This window comes from Pinus tabuliformis, chromosome 5_1 (assembly GCF_031772625.1).
Source record: "Pinus tabuliformis cultivar Carrire ecotype Pingquan chromosome 5_1, CPIR1, whole genome shotgun sequence".
Lineage (NCBI taxonomy): Eukaryota > Viridiplantae > Streptophyta > Pinopsida > Pinales > Pinaceae > Pinus > Pinus tabuliformis.
The window spans coordinates 246,850,347-246,870,072 of record NC_142305.1 but is presented as its reverse complement, the minus strand read 5'-3'; the positions used below and the strand labels follow the sequence as shown (position 1 = coordinate 246,870,072).

General features: G+C 38.0%; 1 protein-coding gene across 1 annotated transcript; it reads right to left on the bottom strand.

Moving 5' to 3' along the window:
- Window positions 1–11,010: 11,010 nt before the first annotated feature.
- LOC149164335 (20 kDa chaperonin, chloroplastic-like) lies at window positions 11,011–11,436 on the bottom strand. Its single transcript, XM_089429442.1, has one exon. The coding sequence runs from the start codon at window positions 11,434–11,436 to the stop codon at window positions 11,011–11,013; it is 426 nt and encodes a 141-aa protein (XP_089285568.1).
- Window positions 11,437–19,726: the final 8,290 nt, after the last annotated feature.

The following is a 19,726-nucleotide window of genomic DNA, read 5'->3' as shown; positions in this document are numbered from 1 at the left end:
GTCCAAAAAAATTTCCCCGAGGCACTGCTCCAGACCCCATAGAGGGGGGCTAACCGCTCCCCTCAAACCCCCTATGACCCCCCCACTACGTAATCGGTGCAATCAAGGGGGGGCTCTGCCTCCCCTCTAACCCCTCGATTAACTAGGGTAGCTAGTCATGGAAAGAATATAACACAACCCAACATTCTCCCACTTGTTGTTTTCTTTCCACAAGGGGCCACAGGAGAGTTTAGTCATTTATCCAGCCCTGCATTGCCCTTTGTTTCTCTATACCAAGAGAACTTCTTAGAGCTCATAGATTTTGTCAATGCATCTGCAATATTCTTCAAAGTGTCCACCTTTACCAGCAACACCTTTTTGTCTTCTATCATATCCCTCACAAAGTGATACTGACATCAATGTGCTTTGTCTTTGAATGGTAAGAACGGTTCTTTGCCAAGAAAATTGCACTTTGGCTATCACAATATATCCTTATAGCTCCCTGTAGTAAACCAATACTTGAACACAATCTCTGCAGCCAAACTGCTTCCTTGCTTGCATGAGTGGCTTCCATGTATTCTTCATTTGTAGTTGATAGTGCCACTACAGATTGTTTCTTACTCATCCAATTGACTGCACCTCCAAATAGGTTAAACAAATACCCACTTTTAGATCTTCTCTGATCAATATCTCCAGCCCAGTCTACATCAATAAAGCCACGGATATCTAACACTCTATCCAATCCTAGTCTTCCTTGGTAGCACAAACCATAATCACTAGTGCCACACAAATACTTGAAAACCCGCTTCACTGTTTTCCAGTGCTCCTTCCCTGGTCTTGACATAAACCTGCTCAATACTCCCACTGCATGTGCAATTTCTGGTCTAGTACATACCATCACATACATTAGGCTACCGACTGCACTTGCTTATGGAACATGCGACATGTCCTCTTCCTCTTCTTGTTTCTTGGGACATTGTTCTGCAGATAACTTCACACCTACAGGAATAGGAACCTTCACCGTTTACTATCCTGCATATTAAACCACTGTAGTATTGTCTCAACATACTTCCTTTGGTTTAACTAGAGCTTCCTCTTTTCCTGATCTCTTTTAATTTCCATGCCAAAAATATAGTTTGCAACACCAAGATATTTCATGTCAAATTTGGAGGACAATTGGGTCTTCAAATCCTGGATAATTTCTTTGTCATTTCCAACCAGTAACATATCATCCACATACAAGACTCGATAAATAACATGGTCACCAATTAATTTAAAATACACACAGTCATATGCTTTTCTTCTGGTGAAGCCAAGTCCCCATATAAATGTATCAAATTTCTGATACCACATCCTTGGTGACTATTTTAACCCATACAAAGACTTTTTTAACTGGCATACCAGTTCTTTCTTACCCTTCACCGCAAAAAGGTTGCTTCATGTAGATCTCCTCTTCTATTTCCTCATGAAGAAATGTTGTCTTCACATCCATCTATTCTACCTCAAAATCAAAAGCAGCAACAACAGATAAAAGTAATCTAATAGAAGCTACCTTGGCAACAGGAGAAAAAATATCGCCAAAATCAATTCCCGACACCTGGGAATAACCTTTTTCTACCAACCAAGCTTTGTATTTCTCCACCTTTCCTTTTGCACTTGTCTTCTTCTTGAACACCCATTTGTTGCTAATGGGTTTCCTTCCATCCGGCAACTCCACTAGATCCCAAGCCTCATTTTTGTGCAAAGAAGTTATTTCATCAACCATGGCCTCTTTCCAGAATTTTCCATCCTCTGAATCTACTGCTTCCTTCAAATTTCTGGGATCATCATCAGTAATATACAAAATAAAATTTGAACAGAAATCAAATGGACTATACCTTTCTGGCTGCCTTCTTTCTCGAACTGATCTTCTCACAACCAGAGTTTGTGGATGTTCATCTTCTGATTCCTCTTCTGTTATAGAGTGTGATTCTTCCTCATTTAGCTCAAACTCTATCTTCTCATGTTCCTTTGGTTGGACTTCATGTTTAGTAACATCTTTCATCTCTCTGAACACCACATCTCGGATGTACACAACCTTCCTTGTTACTAGGTTCCAAAGTTTTTACCCAATAAAGATGCACTTTTCAAATTTACTATCCAACTTTGTTCTTTTCTCCTTTGGAACATGTACATATGCATCACATCTAAATACCCTCAGATGTGAAAGAGAGGGTTTCCTACCAGTCCATAACTCTTTTGGAGTCTTATCCTCCAACGCTAATGAAGGTAATATATTGAATAGGTAATATGTATTTTCCACTGCCTCTGCCCAGAATTCCTGTCCTAACCCAGCACCACTGAGCATGCTTCTTTCCCTTTCCATCAACGTCTTGTTCATTCTTTATGAAACTCCTTTTTGCTCAGGTGTATATGGAGTAGTCTTTTGTCGTGCTATACCACACTTCTTACAGAATTCTTCAAATTCCTTCTTGCAAAACTATCCACCATTATCTATCCTCAGCACCTTTATCTTCTTCTCTGTTTGGTTTTCCACTAGAGCCTTAAATTCTTTAAACTTGTCAAAGACTTCATATTTCTTCTTAAGGAAATATATCCATGTATTCCTTGAGAAGTCATCTATAAATGATACATAGTACACAGACTTACCCAGTGATGGAACCTTCACATGTCCAAACACATCACTGGCACAAGCTCTAATATCTATTTCGCCCTGTTACCACCAGAGGGGAAACTCACCTGATTCTGCTTCCCATATACATAATTTTCACAGAAATCAAAATCCAGAGAGCTATTAGTCATACCTTCTACCATACCTTTACCATGAAGTATTCAAAGGCCCTTCTCTCCAATATGTCCAAGCCTTTGATGTCATAGCATGGTCTTTTCTCCATAGACCACTAGATTTCTTGCTCCACTTTCAGGAACCACAAAACGGTTGCACCCATCAACAACAGTGCTACATTTCAGCTTGTATAGAGTTCCAATCCAAACTCCCCGCATCAACACCAGTGCTTCCCAAACCATCTTGTAGGTATCCTTCTCTAACACTGTTTTTACACCTGCATCATCCAACTTTCTTACAAAAATCAAATTTCTGGCCAATTCAGGAATATGCAGAACACCCGGAAGTGTTCTAATCCATCCACCTTGCAAATTCAACTTAACTTTTCCGTGAACAATGATTTTAACCTTCCTGTCATCCCCTAAGAAGACATCACCACCATCATATTTCTCATACTCGCAGAACCACTCTCTATGGGGAGTGAAGTGAAAGGATGCACCTAAGTCAATCAACCATGCCTCATGATCTACATGTGTACTTGAAGAAGCCAAGTACACATCCCCACCTTCATCTGAGGTGGTTTTCGCCTCTGCAGAAGGAGCATCATCATATCCCTTTCCTTTGTAAGGAACTTTTGATTTACAGTCCCTTTTGTAGTGCCCTTCCTTTCCGCATTTCTAGCACACCTTTACAGGTTTTCCTGGAGATTTAGATATAACTTGTTTGTGTTTCTATTCTGGGACCTTCCTCGTACAGATAATGCATCACCATTCTAGCTCTCCATATTTTTCCGTCTCATCTCCTCCATCAGTAAGGATGAGACTATTTCATCAAAATGCAAGGCAGTTGCATTGCTACCTATTGCAATAACCAGACTATCCCACGAATCTGGTAGAGAACACAACAAACTGATGCACTTATCTTCATCTAAAATTTTAATATCAATAGATAATAGCTGACTTACAACAGTATTAAATGCATTCATATTCTCTGTCACCGAGTCTCCATCTTTCATCTTCAGGGTATACAACATTTTCCATAGGAATAGTTTATTCACCAGAGACTTAGACTGTTACAAAGTCCCTAACTCGTCCCACAAAGCCTTAGCCATAGATTCCCCCAATACATTCAACAATACTGAATCTGAGACACACAATCATATTGTGATCTTTTCCTTCTGATCCAACTTCTTCCATTCTTCATCAGACACTCCCGTTGGTTTAATACCCAGATCTACCATGATCCACTGATCTTTATCTACCAACAGATCCTCCATCTTGAGTTTTCATAACTCAAAACTTTGACCATTAAATTACTCGATCTCTATCTTTCCACTACTCACCATCTTCTTTCACCACCAGAATCAATCCCGTAGATCTCCCACTGAACAAGGTGTACCACAGGCCCGAGCGAAACCCCTCAGCAACAAAGGAGTCCCCTTGAAGCCAAAACATCTTTGATACCAAATGTAGGTTTTAACCCTGTACATAAATTACTTGCATATGAATTCTAAAAAAACCGAAAATAAACAATGGCGAGATCATAACACATAAAACACATATACACAAAGATTTTCCCCTGGATCCCAAAACTGGGACTACCAGATTGATTTTTCATTATATTCCTTTCAATGTTACAATACATATATATACATGCCAAATCATCCAATACCATGGACCGAAAACCATCGCACCCAAAACCATGTGAGAAAACCATGCACAAAACCATAGGTAGGTCCACCCACCTAATATAGGGTCCAAAAAAATTTCCCTAGGGCGCTGCCCCAGACCCCATAGAGGCAGTCAAACCGCCCCCCTCAAACCCCCTATGACCCCCCCGTTGCGCAAGAAAGGGGGGGCTCTAACCCCCCAGTTAACTGGGTTAGCTAGTCATGGAAAGAATATAACACAACCCAACCTTGCTGTCATTTCTTTCTGGAGGTTTCGCTCCTACTCATGAGCCTTTATTCCCTTTTATTTTCTAGGTTTTCCCATTTCCCTTCAGCAGGCAAAGGTTTTTCAAAACCACGGGCTGTAGGATTCTTCGAGCAATCATAGGCGAAGTGGCCACGTTCATAGTAATGTCTACACTTGAACGAAATTTGTTCATAGTCCAAAATCTACCTATGTGTCCATTCTCCCAGAGTTAAATTGACTTCAGCATGAAGCCTTTTTTCCAAGTCCAATCCCATGCATATATTTGAGCAGGAAAATTGAACCCCCCTTGGTTCAACTTTGTCAATGTATTTTCCAACTCCATTTCCAATTTCTCTAAGGTAGTCATCACTCCAGCATGACAAAGGGAGGCAAGGGAGTTTAACCCAGACCAGAATGGTTGTAGGAACATCTTCATCCGGATTAAAATCAGGTGTACATTTGTTTAAATTCATTCCTCGAGACCTGAGAAAATAAGGTCCATTGTGGAATATGACGTCTTTGTCTTCACGAAGCTCAAATAAAAATGCAAAGAAATTGTTCCCAACTACAAATATTGTGATGTTACCTTTTATATTTTCTTTCCAGAGTTATCGACCCAAGTCTCAATCGATCTTGGAGAGGGCCACATGCCCATGAACTTCCCAAATAAATTTTTCTCTGAGTAGGCTAACATGGCTCACCAGCAAAACGATGTCCCGAATTTCATCATTTCTCTTCACAAAATTTAACTAGTTCTCTGTAGCTTTCTAGAATTTTGGAAAAGAAGATACCAACTCTTGGTAAGTCGTTTCCTCTTCTTCTGGAGAGAGAGGGGGGAGAGGAGAGGGTGGGACCCCCTCCGATGATGCCATTCACTAGGGTTTCTGCAGGAGGTTCAGAGCGTTTAGAGCGAATTTTGAACATTGATGTATTTCAAAATATATTAATAAAATAATAATATTTTAATATGTACAATAGGGGTTATAAATGAAATATGTCAATGTCCATAGTATGTAAAATATTTCAATGTCAACTATGTATATATATATATATATATATATCTTATCGCTAAAAGATTTTCAAACATTTCGATATTCTCACTATTTTACATTTTGGCCCAGGTATATTTTTCTATTAATATTGTCTAAAATCTAGCAAAGATTTGTTGGAATTGCATATTTAAGTTGTGTACTCTACATAATACAAAGTGCTTGAGGGGACGTTCAAGGCAATGTATCCATTTATGCATTAAAAATGTAATTTAAACAATGAAAAATGTACATAGTATGTGTCCATATATATAGAGAGAACCACATATTACCAAGTCTCAAGAGAGATTAATTCTCTTAAAGTTGAAACCCTTTTTCAAGTTTTTCCTTAGTAAATTTATGGTTAAAATGGAGCTACACTGATATATGAAAAAAAACCAATCATAAATCACTACATTAATATTTATATTTATTAAAATAGAAGTATATGAATCCCTACTATATTAATTTTTTTATAATAAAACAAATAAAAGTGAAAATTACTTACAAATACTAAGACTATACCTAATAAGTAAGAAGTGTGTGAATACTTGTGATATAAATTTCATTAGAATGAAATATATATATATATATATATATATATATAGAATTGTAAAAATTTTAATTTTTTTTTCTTTTCATTAATAGCAATATAGATCCATGAATTTACCAAGCTTTGAGAATGATCAAATCTCTTTTCATCTAAAAGTGGTTTGCATATCAAAAGATTTGATCCCTCTAGGTGCTTGGTAGATCGGGAGTTAAGATGGATCTAAACTAGTTTAATTATTAATTATAAATATAAATATAATTATTAATTTGGTGTTTTTTATTTTGTTTTATTTTTATGTAATTTGATAGAGTCAAAATGTTTACAGGACATTACATTACATTACATCTCTACCATACTAGGCTCGAGAACACCTTTCGGCGCATTAATATTTACAAATAAATTAAAAATATTAAATTTTATAAACATTAAACATTTTAAGAGAGGTAAGTGTAGAGGGTAAATCTTTCACCCCAAAGGAATAATCGAAGGACAATATGCATGACAACTAGGAGTTATTTCCAACAATTTAGTAGAGATATATGCTCTTATGTAAGGCATTATTGTAACTCATACATTCCATCTAAGGTATCTTCTTGTTATCGGAACCCATTTATCATCGTGAAACACATGCAATTTGCAACAAAGGTCAAAGATCTCAAATTAGAAGCTCTTCTTAACATATTAGAACTTTGGTCGAAAAAATGAATTGTAAGATTCAATAGTTCTACATATGACAACATAATAACAAATTAGTTGATTCCTCAGCCAATTTGGATACCCATTTAGGAAAAAAGTTATTATTTTAATTAACGGGGAATTTGCCAACCAAGCCAATTCCCTTATTATTAAGATCCCAATCCTATTGTATTTGGTAAATCTATGTATGAATAGGTATTTTGGGTGGTTTTGGAATTATAAATTATGGATGACAAGTTACTATAACTTTATGGCATTGCAAGGATTATCTACTTATGTAACCTATTTTTGTGCATTTTCCATAATATTTTTATATAAATAAAATATGTGTGCATGCACAGACACACGTAATTTCAAATTATATATCCTCAATCTAGGTGCTCGAAATTGGAATTTAGGATGTTTGAGGTTAAGGAAACGGGGAAATCACACCATCTCCCATCACATTTAAGAGGGGGGGTGGCATGGCCAACCCTCCCCACGCAACACACATGTGAATAAGATACACCACTATTCATTCCTATACCATACATTACTTCACTTGACTACACTGATATGAAAGACTTTTCTCTTTAGCTTTTATGTTTTTTCTAGGTTTCTCCTCTGCCGCGGGTGGGACAAATCCCTTAGGAATCTTATAGTATAAGGCTTGTGCTTAGCATCCAATTCACAAAGTTGGAGCATAATCAGTGGCCTTCTCCCAAGCTCGAGCATTGGCTTTATGTTCTAGTCATGAATTGATATGCACATGCATTCTAGGCGACTAGGATTCAAGGATTGAAGGTCCTTGGCTCATGCATTGGTGATTAAGAAATTCTAAAGGGATAGAATTGGGGCAAGCAGGGGTTGTAACTCTTAGGATATTGGTGACAACCTCAAAGCTCGGCATTGTAGGAGTAGGAGGCACTAGTTTCTATTCAACTAGCTCAACCTCGCATGTTTAGGTTTGGAAGGATTGCCAGTAATTGGTAATACTTTATATATCAAATTCTTCTGATTTAGTCATTTCATTCTCTAGTTACAATTTTGAGCTGGTGGATGTTAGTTTCTTTTGTTTTGAGCTCAACTAATTGTGTGGCAACCTACATTCTGGTGTATCCTGGTGGTTATTAGGCCCTTCCAAGAGTTTTTCACCTACCATTCCTTTTCATTTGTCTTCCTTTGATAATTGGCTTAGATTTCTCTAAAACATAGAACCCCCTGGGTTTTTCCTTTATATGGTTTTCTCAATATCAATCCTTTCGGTCTATGGGTGTTGTGGGTAAGATATCTAGCCTGGTTATTTCTTACTTGGTGCAGTATGTCCCTGTAGTGAATGCGTTGATGCCAGAGGGCTGGGGGTAGGGGCCCTTAGGCTAGGTTGCAGGCCCAAGCCCAAGCCTAGGATGCTGCAACTATCTCCATTTTTCCACCGCTAATGAAATTGATATGGAAATTCACTAACTTGAAGCTTTAAGCACCAGTGACTGAAAAGCTTATTCTAGTTTAAAAATCCAAGCGGAGGTAGCCAATTGGGTTCTTGACCCTAGTTATACCAAGGAAAGACGGAGCCATAACCTAAACTCCATCACCCTCCATTGGAAAATGAAAACACTTGTGGGTGGGGTCCTAAAGGAGAAACATGAAGACCACAATGATATAATTTCTTCTATGAATGAAATAAAGTGGGTGCAACATTATTAGTGCTCCCGTCTTGCTAGTTTGGATACACGGCTTGCCCATCTTGAAATCCATATTTAGTGTGATCTAAAACCACCTGCTTTAGCTAGAACAAGTGCTTATACCTAGCCCCAAACACTCCTTCATAATATTGATGTTATGCTTTTCCTCTTGGAAATTGTTTTCTTACTTTATATAGTTTATTCATGGTAGACGTTAGTAGTTTATCAATGTTAGATGATTTTACTTTGAACTATCAGAACTCTGGTCAATGGTCAATAGTATAGTTTCCCTAGAGGTAGATTGAGACTAAACATTACATGAATAGTGATATTTTTGGTGGTGTATGACAAAATTATAAGGTAATACAATCTAAATTCACTAATAATAATAATAACTTTTTTTCCAGAGACAAAAGCATAATTTTGATTATATGAATAACAAAATTACATGTTGTACTGGCTAGAAGCAGCATCATTAAGTCAGAGACCAATGATAAGCAGAGACATGCAGAAAATAACAAAACAAGATAATGTACATGGTGGGGGAAGCTAAGCTTTCCGCCCCTTCTTTTTCTCTACCCTGCACCATTCCCCTTGGGATGGCGTCGAGGAGACAAGAGCAAGATGGTTTCCTGCCTCCAATTTGGTGTTGTCCTTGTCAGAGTCTGAGTTATCTGATGTATGGAAGTGCTTATTCCCACTGATGTCCCCTTCGTCAGGGATCAAGTCGGCCTGCACCCTGTGATTCTTGGCATCTGATTGGTCTTGTGGAGATCCCCCTTGTGTGTCAGGTTCCATAGGATCCTGACTTTCCTCTTGTGGGGATGGTTCATCCAGAGCTTCTTCCTCCTTCTCTTCAGGTTCAGGTGGGGGGTATTGCCAGCCTTTGGGTTTTTTCCTTATGTTCTTTTTCCTTCTGGTATCCTTTTTGGCTTCTGGGCACACATTGTGCAGGTGCCCTGTTTGTCTACAATTTCGGCATCTGAAAGCTGTGTTCTCGTAATCCAAGCTCTGTGTCCAAATTCCCTGGTTGTGAATTAATCAGATGTTGTCCGGAAGTCCTTTGCTGAGGTCTACCTCTACACATATGCGTGCGAAGGTGAAAATCCTTTCCTCTATTCTTTGGGAATCCTTTTTAATGAATTGTCCAAGGCTGTTGCCAATACCAGCCAGAACTCTGTCCTCCCAGAAATGAAGGGGGAGATTGTGCAATCAGACCCAGACTGCATTCTAGAGATGACCATGGTGTTTGCGTCGAAATCGGGGAACCAGGGGGTGGTAAATAGACCAGTTGAACCCCAGAACCATGGTCCTTCTTGTAAAATTTTGTCTCTAGCTTCAGGGGATGGGAATTTTACAACAAAAAATCCTTTGGAACAAAGGTGGATGTCACAATCTAATGACCAGTTTGTTAAAATCCAATGGAAGAGCTCTACTGGTTTAGGCCAGAAACAGTTAAATCGAAAAATAATTTTTATAGATTCAAGGGAGGCACATTGCTGATCAGATTCTGACATATCAATATTTAATTCTAGGTTGTTATTCAGCTGCTCCACTATATAGGGGTTTGGAGTGTTTCCTGTCTGTTTGGATGGCTCAAAGGCTGTCTTTTTCCCCTGAAGAATGTTTCTGAATGATAGACCCTCATGAGGTTGCTTCTATTTTGATCCTGAACCTAAATGTGTGATGCCTCCCAGCCCTGTTCTGCCCTTGGTTGCAGCCCCTCCATGTAATCTCAGGTTGAGTATAATGGTGGAACCAGCATGGATGTGATACTCCTTCAAGGGTTGGTGGTCCTATAGTATTTTACCTCCGAATATAAAAATATGTGTTTGGACAGGGTATTTGTGTTTCCCCATGATACTTTTCTTCAGATCAAGCACCTTGTCTATGTTTTTGACCCAGAGTACACTAGAAGCCCCAACAGGAGATTTTAGAAAGATTTGAAAACAGTTTGGGCTTACCTGGTTCCCATGACAGGTCTAAACCTTCTGGAGCGAGGAGGCAGCATCTTCTTTGGAGATAGAGATTATCCAAACTGCAGGAGGAAGAGCGTTCGTTGCCACAGGTCGGTCTGAACAGAGTATGTTGGGCCAAACAATGCTCTTGAATGCCGAAATTCTAGGCCTGTGCAAGGGGGGGCAAAGGGGCATGTCCTCCGCTGACACAAGGTTCATAAAAGTAGTGACCTCCTGGAGAAAGTAGGGGCCAACTTCCCAACAGCTAGGTTTCGAAAGTTGGGGGGAATCCGACCAGAAACCTTCTCCAAAGCACTAAGCCCCTCTTGGGCTCTCCGCAGTTTGCCTTGAAGCCAACCGTGGGCAAGTGAAAACCAAGTCCAGCAGACTGTGCAGTCAGCAAGCAAGACCCCCGCTGGGTTCGCCTCCTGAGTTCAAGTCCGACCTAGGGTTGAAGTCCGCCACAGTTTCCGGGGGGCCGCAAGCTGCTGAGCAGAGAACGGAGGCTGTGTCTTGCCAACAGTCCTGGTATTGCCAGGAGCCACTTCCTCACGCCCTTTGGGTCTTGTCTGAGATGAGGAGGGTAGCCAGATACCTCCTTGGGTTTCCGCTTCTGCCTGCTTAGGCTTGGACAAGACTCGGTCACCCAGGGGCTTCAATGTAGAAAACTTGGATGCCGCGGAAGTTGCAGCTCTTATAGAGAGCGTGGTGCCAAGAAAGCATCTGTGAGACACAGAGGACGACGCCAAAAATGGCTGACTGGAAGAAGATGGTCGTAGGCCCTCGTTGGGTTTCAGAGTACTACCTATCTGTGAGGTTGTCGTTTCGAAACTCAGGAGAGCTTGACTCAAATTTTCCATTCCCACTCCTTCCTATGATGGTTTCCATAAATTTCACCGAGTTCTAGGAAAAAACATAATAATAATAACTTATATATATATATATATATATATATATATATATATATATATATATATAAGTTATTATTATTATTAGTGGATGACTTGGAAGTAGAGTTGTCGAATTATTAGTTGTTTCCTAAAGATGATGAAAAGAGGAAAATTGCATCATATTTAGGAAACAAGTAGTAATTTGACAACTCTACTCTGAAGGGATAGGAATACTTAGTACTAGAACTTCAACAAAATAACCTAACCTAATAAATACAAAATAGACTTGTCCACAATATTTTCTCCTTTAATTCATGGAAATTGAACCATGCTTCAGGAAGAGTAAGAACCTTCTTAGACAACCTCTCAACTAGATAGTTATGTTGATGAATAATAGGGTTGAAAAAAAGAGCATGAAAATTATCTTTAAGTCTTTGGATTTTGTCTTGCCAATGTGAAATAGCAATCACGTACAATTGAGACCGACCAGTAACCCAATCAATGATGACCTTTGATTTTCTAAAGACTCACAAAGAAAGAAATCCTTTTCTGGAAGCAAAGAAAAATAAACCACATAAAGCCACCATCTAAACTCTAGTATTGGTCCCTTTTCCAGTACCCAAATAAAAAAAAAACTATGATTAGGACTAATGACTAGTTGAAATCCACCTCAACAACGATCCAACAGTGAGGTCCCATTAAAAAAACACAAAGGACCCTAAAATGAAGAGAAAGGAGATCCATGGAGTCTCTTAGGTTTGAGGTAAGTCTACACATAAAATTATTTAAAACAAAACAATCTTTGTAGAGTTGACAGTAGCAACTGATTTTTTGGCATCTTAAAAATGGATAGCATTCATTTTCTTCCAAATCCTCCTAATCACAAAAATATGCAAGATACTAAAGGGTATCACAAAGATGTACCACTTTTTAAAAATTTCTTCAAGGGAGTCAAACTCCCAATAGCAAGACAACTCTGTAATATCAATAATATCCTTCCAAACAAGTTTGGAGAAACCACAATGGATAAAGAGATTATCAATAGTTTCAACATTCATCCTACAAAGAATGTAAACATTAGGACCACATCCTCCTTTCTTGATGATGTTGTCCCAAGTTGGAACCTTATTTTGAAGCAAAATCCGAGAAAAATATTTTAGCTTCAAAGGTTCCTTCCATTTCCACAAACAATGAAACCACCACTTTTCGTGAAAATCCATCTAAGAGGCCACAATAACTTCATAAGCATATTTACCAAAACCTGATTTGTTGACACATTCTAGCTCCAAATTTCATCTTTCATGTCATACAAAGAAATTTCAGTGTGATTTAACCTAATGATAAATCTATTCCATTCCTCCTCAAAGGGGAAGGGAAGCCCCACATCTGTAACATGTAACGAACCATTAGTAACCTCATTTGAAAGCATATTTTTAAAATGAGATAGAAATTTGAATCATTTTATGTTTAAGATATAGACAAGGTCGCGAGATAATCTGAAGTAATCCTCGCCACTAATAAAATGATCCATACCCAAAAGAATATTAGAACCATCTCCAACTTTCCAAGCGAGCCATCGACCAAGAGAATTAAAGGATTCCATTAATGCTCATTAAACAATTGGAGCTTTAGAGGTAGCTTTGTTAGGTTTTCTAATCCAATCAATAGGAGGTAGTTTTTTAAGTTACTTTAAGTTCATAAATTCACTCCAAATACCAACCCCTGTCAACACTCTCCACAAACTTTTAATTCTCAATGTAAGTCTGAAATCCTCTTCCTCCAACCAAGAGTGATTATATTTAAAAGGGAAATTTTGTTTATGGGTCAGTCCAATTCTATACATATAGGCATATGATAAGAAATTGCAAAATTTGTCACCCAAGATATGAACATGAACACTAAATCCACAATATTTTTAGACATAAGAAACCTATCTAACCTTTTAGCCACTCCCACCTCATCGATCCTACCATTCGCCAGGTAGGAATTATCGAGGAGGGAACAACATCAATCAATCCCACCTCTTGGAAATTTTTAAGGAAATAATCTACTAATGAATCGGATCTAGGTATTCACCACCAAATATTGTGTTCTTTCATAGACATATGTAAGTCCCCCCCCTCGCCCCCCACCAAAAAAAAATCAAAATTTTCTCCTTTAGAATCCCTAAAGTAGAAACCTCTTCCAAAAATTGTTGGCGGTCGAAATTGTTGATCTAAAGATGATCTGAGGTTGTCATTGATGTCAAACCAAGAAGCATCAGGGGCTACCATAATCTTGCAAGGGAATTTTTACTTGACAACTTACTCTATTTTGAGTCAAGGATCTTCTAGATAGATTCTACTCGTCGAGATGTTTCCATTGATATATGGCGCACCAAGTAATTCTTCACGGTTTGAAAGATATTCATGTTCCTATGGGGTTGTGGCATGGCACTCATAATTGATTTTTTTCATTGAATAGTCAATAATTAATAATTTTTTAAGCTCCTAAAATCCCTCCAACATTCTCTATAGAAGCCCCTCTCAACTCTATAAAAAGAAATCTCATATATCCTCCAAATTTAGTGATTGTGGAATTTTTTTCTATAACTTCATTTCTGTGAAGTCTTAGATTCTGAAATTAAAATCCATTTTATTTGCAATCCTGATGAATGTCGTGACCGAATTTCAAATCTTGGTTCGCTATATTTTCGGAGATATGATCTATGGAAGTTAGGGTTTTTGCAGGTTGCTGAATTTCATCTCAAAGAAGTGACCTTAGGAAAATCATCATAACTCTCTCTCAGAGAAGAGGATTTGAATTCTATAAAAAGTGGCGGACAATGCATGGACTTTAGTTTTCTGTATCTAAATTTCAGAGCCGAAGGAGGAAACGGTGACACATGGTACGTCGTACAAGTTCGCTCTATTGAACTAGTCCATAATTAGGTAATTGTGAGAGATTGGGCATAACTTTGCCTTGAAGAGTCCAAATCGGGTCAGACCTGTGGCATTGGAAAGAAGACTTAGAGGGCTTCTAAAAGACCAATGATCACATTTTGGGAATCTGAAATCATACAGATACATCAGATTAAATACCATGCTCCTAGAAGGAAAGAAAAACTAGATCAAGTGTTGTCAAGGGGTGCAAAGGACCAGACTTTCTAGGGTAGCAAAGAGAAAGGTGCAGAAAAATGATGCAGCAGAGGTAAGATACAGGTAATTATCTTCTGTATATGCATGTTCATCTCTTAATTGCATTAGTTTCTTTTTATTCTAATTTGTTGTTTTTGTTTAGCACTGACATATGTTCTGCAGGATGAGGTAAGTTTTGCTATTATCATGTCATGGGTATTTATTTGAAGACTTTTTGCATGTATTATATATTCATCAAGAGAAGACTCAATGCATAATCTAATGTTTTGAAGAGTGTGAAAGGGTAGCATGACAAGAGCAGCAATCAAGGTGCATAACAACAACAAGAAGTTCACCACATGAAGTCTTCAAGTGGGAAGAACTGCATACAATCATTGTAAAAGTATCATAGTACAGAGTCAATGTGAAAGCATCATTGTAAAAGTTGTACAAGTGTCTATCTGCCAAGAGTTGAAGAGGCAGTGTCAGGAGGTCTAGGATCATCATTAGGTGGTTGTGTCATAGTTGGGGTTATGGTCTAGTGTGTCTTCTTCTTCTACATCATTCTATATCATTGTAAATTGGACCATTTTCCCTGGTAGGGAGTCCATTCTTCTCTTATTCTCTTTTAGGGTGGTAGGGTGGTAGGGTGGTTCTAGGCTGGTGCATGAAGTCACCAACAGGTTCAACCCTGTGAAAACTTCAGGGTGGTAGGGTAGTGATAGGGTGAGTTGTAGCTCATTGGGTGTTGGGGCATCCGTTCAGTTGACTACTGAAGAATCTCGGGCGTTGGAGCGTCCATCCAGTGGGAGTTGGAGAAGAATGATTTTCTAGATTCTAGGAAGTTGGAGATTTATTTTCAATTGGGGCTGAAGATTAAAGAATTATTAGAAAAGCGTTCGGTGGTTTTGACCCGGAGGGGGTTTTCCACCTAAAATATTTGTGCCTCCTGTGTTCTTTTATTCACTCTAGTTACTGCATAAACATTAATGATAATTGAAGATTAACTAATGCTCTGAAAAGATTTAAAAGTGCTAATTGCTAAGTAATATTGATTCACCCCCCCCCCCCCAGTATTTTCCAACAATTGGTATCAAAGCTTGGTTCCTTCAATAGAAGTTTAACAACTGGAAGGAGATCATGTAGCATACCAATAATGGTGTACCTCTCTTCAATGAAAATAATTATGCACTATAGAAAGGAAGAATGGAGGTCTATCTCTTGGCGCAAGGTTATGAAGTATGGGACACTGTTCAAAATGGTTTTACACCAACCGCGGATGAACAAGGTAAGAAGAATTTGGTAAATGATGTGAAAGAAAAGAATATTATTATCAGTGGACTTATTGAATCTGCTTATCATAAGGTGTTGGGTTGTAAAACTGCCAAAAATGTATGGGACAAGCTTGAGAATATATATGCAAGTGACTCAAATGTCAAAGAAGCAAAGCTTCAAATCTACAAAGAAAAATTTGAGCAACTCAAAATGAAAGAAGATGACAACATTGTTGCATACTTCCAACACGTTGATGAAATAACCAACACTCTGGAAGGATTGGGAGAGCTTGTTGATGAGAAGACTATTATACGAAAGATTCTTAGAATGTTACCAGGAAGATTCAACCCAAAGGTATCAATCTTAGAATACAGTGCAAATCTAGACAAACTCAGCAAAGAGGAATTACATGGAGTTCTCATAGCATATGAAATGAGACTTGATGAAGAAGAGGGTACTTCACATCTAGAAACTGCGTTCGCTGCATCTAAGAAAACCAATAAGGACAAACAACCTTCAAAGGCAAATACCTGCACCTGCACCTGCAAGTGTGAAGAAAAGGAAGATTATGAAGAAGATTTTTCAGATGGAGAATATGATTACTTTATGAGAAAACTAAAAATTGGTAAGGGAAAATTCGAAGATAAACTTCCATTGATATGTTTTGGTTGTGGTGAGGTTGGGAATTTTGCAACAAAATGTCCGAACATAAGTGATGGAAACTCAAAAGGAAAGAAAGGTTTTAAGAAATTCAACAAGCAAGGCAAGAAGAAAGGATTCAAAAGGAACTTTCTCTCTAAAGAAGAAGCCAATGAGAGAGCATTGTTTATGGCCAAGCACAATAAACAAGAGGTATCAAACAACGAAGAAGAAGGGTTGACCATAGAAGAATTTTCTAAGGAGGCAATCAAGCTTATAAAAGAGCTCAAGGCTAAGAAGATCCATTCCAACACTCTTGAAGAACAAGTTCAAGGTCTCAAAATTGAAGTTGAAGAACACAAATGTATTGAAGAGTCACTTCAAAAGAAGTTGGAAGAAAGCAACCGAGAAAGGGAAGCATTAGAAGCTGAAGTAGTCTCACTGCATAAGGAAGTGAAGAAGGGAAAAATTGTCCAAAACTATGCCAACAGCTCAAGGGTGTTGGAAGAACTCATCAACAATCAATGATCTTACAATGACAGAACTGGCCTCGGTTACAAAGAAGAAGAAGTAGGACCTTCTACAACAAAATACAATGAACCTATGAGATCTGACAGGCATGTAGACTTCATTGGACAAGATTCAAAAGAACAGCCTTGGAAGACAATTCCCCGACGAAGATTTCCATCCAGGTACCAACATATTTTTCATGGCTATTGTTATTCATGTGGAAAATTTGGTCGTAAAGCTGTAGAATGTCGCACGTACCCTAGGAACTAATACAATTCCAGGAGATATGTCAAGTATGAACCTACCAGGGCTCAAGGAAACATCAATAGATTTGAACATTTAAGAAGTAATAATGCATGTTACAAATGTCGAAACTTTGGACACATAGCCAAAGACTGCAAACTTGAAAATCCTCTAGAAGAATCTTTGAAGCCATAGAATGAATGAACATGGAAGAAGAAGAACACTGATAATTGTGCTCTTGCTCTCAAGGCTCAAAACAACAAAGATGTGTGGTATGTTGATAGCGGTTGCTCAACGAATATGACTGGAGATAAAAAGAAATTTTTATCTCTAAAAGAGAAGAAGGATGGAATCGTGTCCTTTCAAAATGATGGATCTTCAAATGTTATAGGATCGGGTACCATCAGTCTCGGAAGCAAAGATGCTCTAGCCAAGAATGTTCTATTGGTTGAAAACATGAATCGCAACCTGTTCAGTGTTGGAAAAATGTGTGATCAAGGACACACAATGCTATTCAACTCCACAAAATGTGAAATCAGGAAAGGCAGGTATGGTAAAATTGTGGCTACAGTAAGTCGAGCTCCAAACGACATATATGTTCTGGATGAAGCAACTAAAGCATGTCTACTAGCTAAAGAAGATGAAAGTTGGTTATGGAACAAATGAATGGGTCACATAAACTTTGACAATCTTGTCAGGATAAGCAAAAAGGAAGCATTACAAGAAATGCCGAAAATCTCAAAACCTTCCAACACATTATGTGAGGCCTGTTGGCACGACAAGCAGACAAAATGCGGATTTAAAAGAAAAGAACACTTTCCATCACATCCATTGGAATTGATACATACTGATCTATATGGTCCTATTGGAACAACCGTCTTAGAAGGAGAATTATATTTGATGTTAATGATAGATGACTATACTAGGATGACAGCGGTCAGTTTCCTAAAGAAAAATCTGAAGCATTTGAGTGCTTTAAGATCTACAAGGAGTTGGTCAAAAATGAAACTGATTTAAAAATAAAGTGTCTAAGATCAGATAATGGTGGAGAATTCACTTCCAAATTATTTCAACAATACTGTGACGAAAATGGAATAAAGATACAATTTTCAACAGCATGAACACCTCAGCAAAATGGAGTTGCTGAAAGAAAGAACAGAATTGTATTAGAAATGGGTAGAACAATGTTGAAGGACTCAAAATTGGATGAAAAATTATGGGTTCAAGTAATTGATACGACAGTCTTCATTATCAACAGAATTCTTCTCAAAAATAATTGCAATAAGACACCACATGAATTATGGAAAGGAAAACTGGCTAATGTAAAATATTTCAGAATCTTCAGAAGCAAATGTTATATCAAAAGAGAAGATCAAAACTCGGGTAAGTTTGAATCGCGTGTTGATGAAGGTATCTTTGTTGGTTACTCACGCAAAAGAAAGGCCTATAAATGATATAATCTAAAACGAAAACAGATAGTGGAGATCATAAATGTTACATTTGACGAAGATAGTGTTCTAACGAATAATGATGAGGATCTAGAATCTTTGAACTTGAGACAAAGGCTGAAAAAAGTATAGATAAAATTCTAGAACAAGAAGCAACTTTCAACCAGGAAGAAGTAAATAATGATCAACAAGATATACAGGAACAACAACAAGAAGCTCCTCCAAAGAGAATAAAATAATGGATTCAAAAGAACCATCCATCAAATCAAAACATTGGTGACATAAATGAAGGAATTGGAACAAGAAAAGGTCAACAACTTCGTTCATCACAACAAGCCCACATTGCTTTTCTAGCAACCTTTGAGCCTAGTAGTTTTAAGGAAGCCAGCCAGAATGAACATTGGGTAGCAGCTATGAATGAAGAATTGGATCAAATCCAGAAGAATAACACCTGGTAATTAGTTCCACAACCAAAAGATAAAAATGTCATCGGGACTAAATGGGTGTTTAGGAACAAATTTAATGAAGATGGACAGGTTACTAGAAACAAAGCAAGATTGGTTTGCAAAGGCTACGAACAAGTGGAAGGAATTGATTTCAACGAAACATTTGCACTATTTTCCAGAATGGAAGCCATCTGGATGTTTCTCGTCTATGCATGCTCAAGAAAAATAAAAGTCTATGAAATGGATGTTAAGTCAGCATTTCTGAATGGAGAATTAGAAGAACAAGTTTACATCAAACAACCTGAAGGTTTTCTACTATCAGAAAAAGAAGACTATGTTTGTAGGTTAAAGAAGGCCCCGTATGGTCTCAAGCAGGCTCCCAGAGCATGGTATGCTCGTCTTGATGGATATCTACATCAACAAGGTTTCAAGAAAGGTATTGTTGATAACAATATTTACGTACAAATAGATAAGGATAATTTAACAATCGTTGAGGCATATGTGGATGATATAATCTTTGGTAGCAATGATGATCGACTAAGTAAGAACTTTGCTACAAAGATGCAAAGTGAGTTTGAGATGT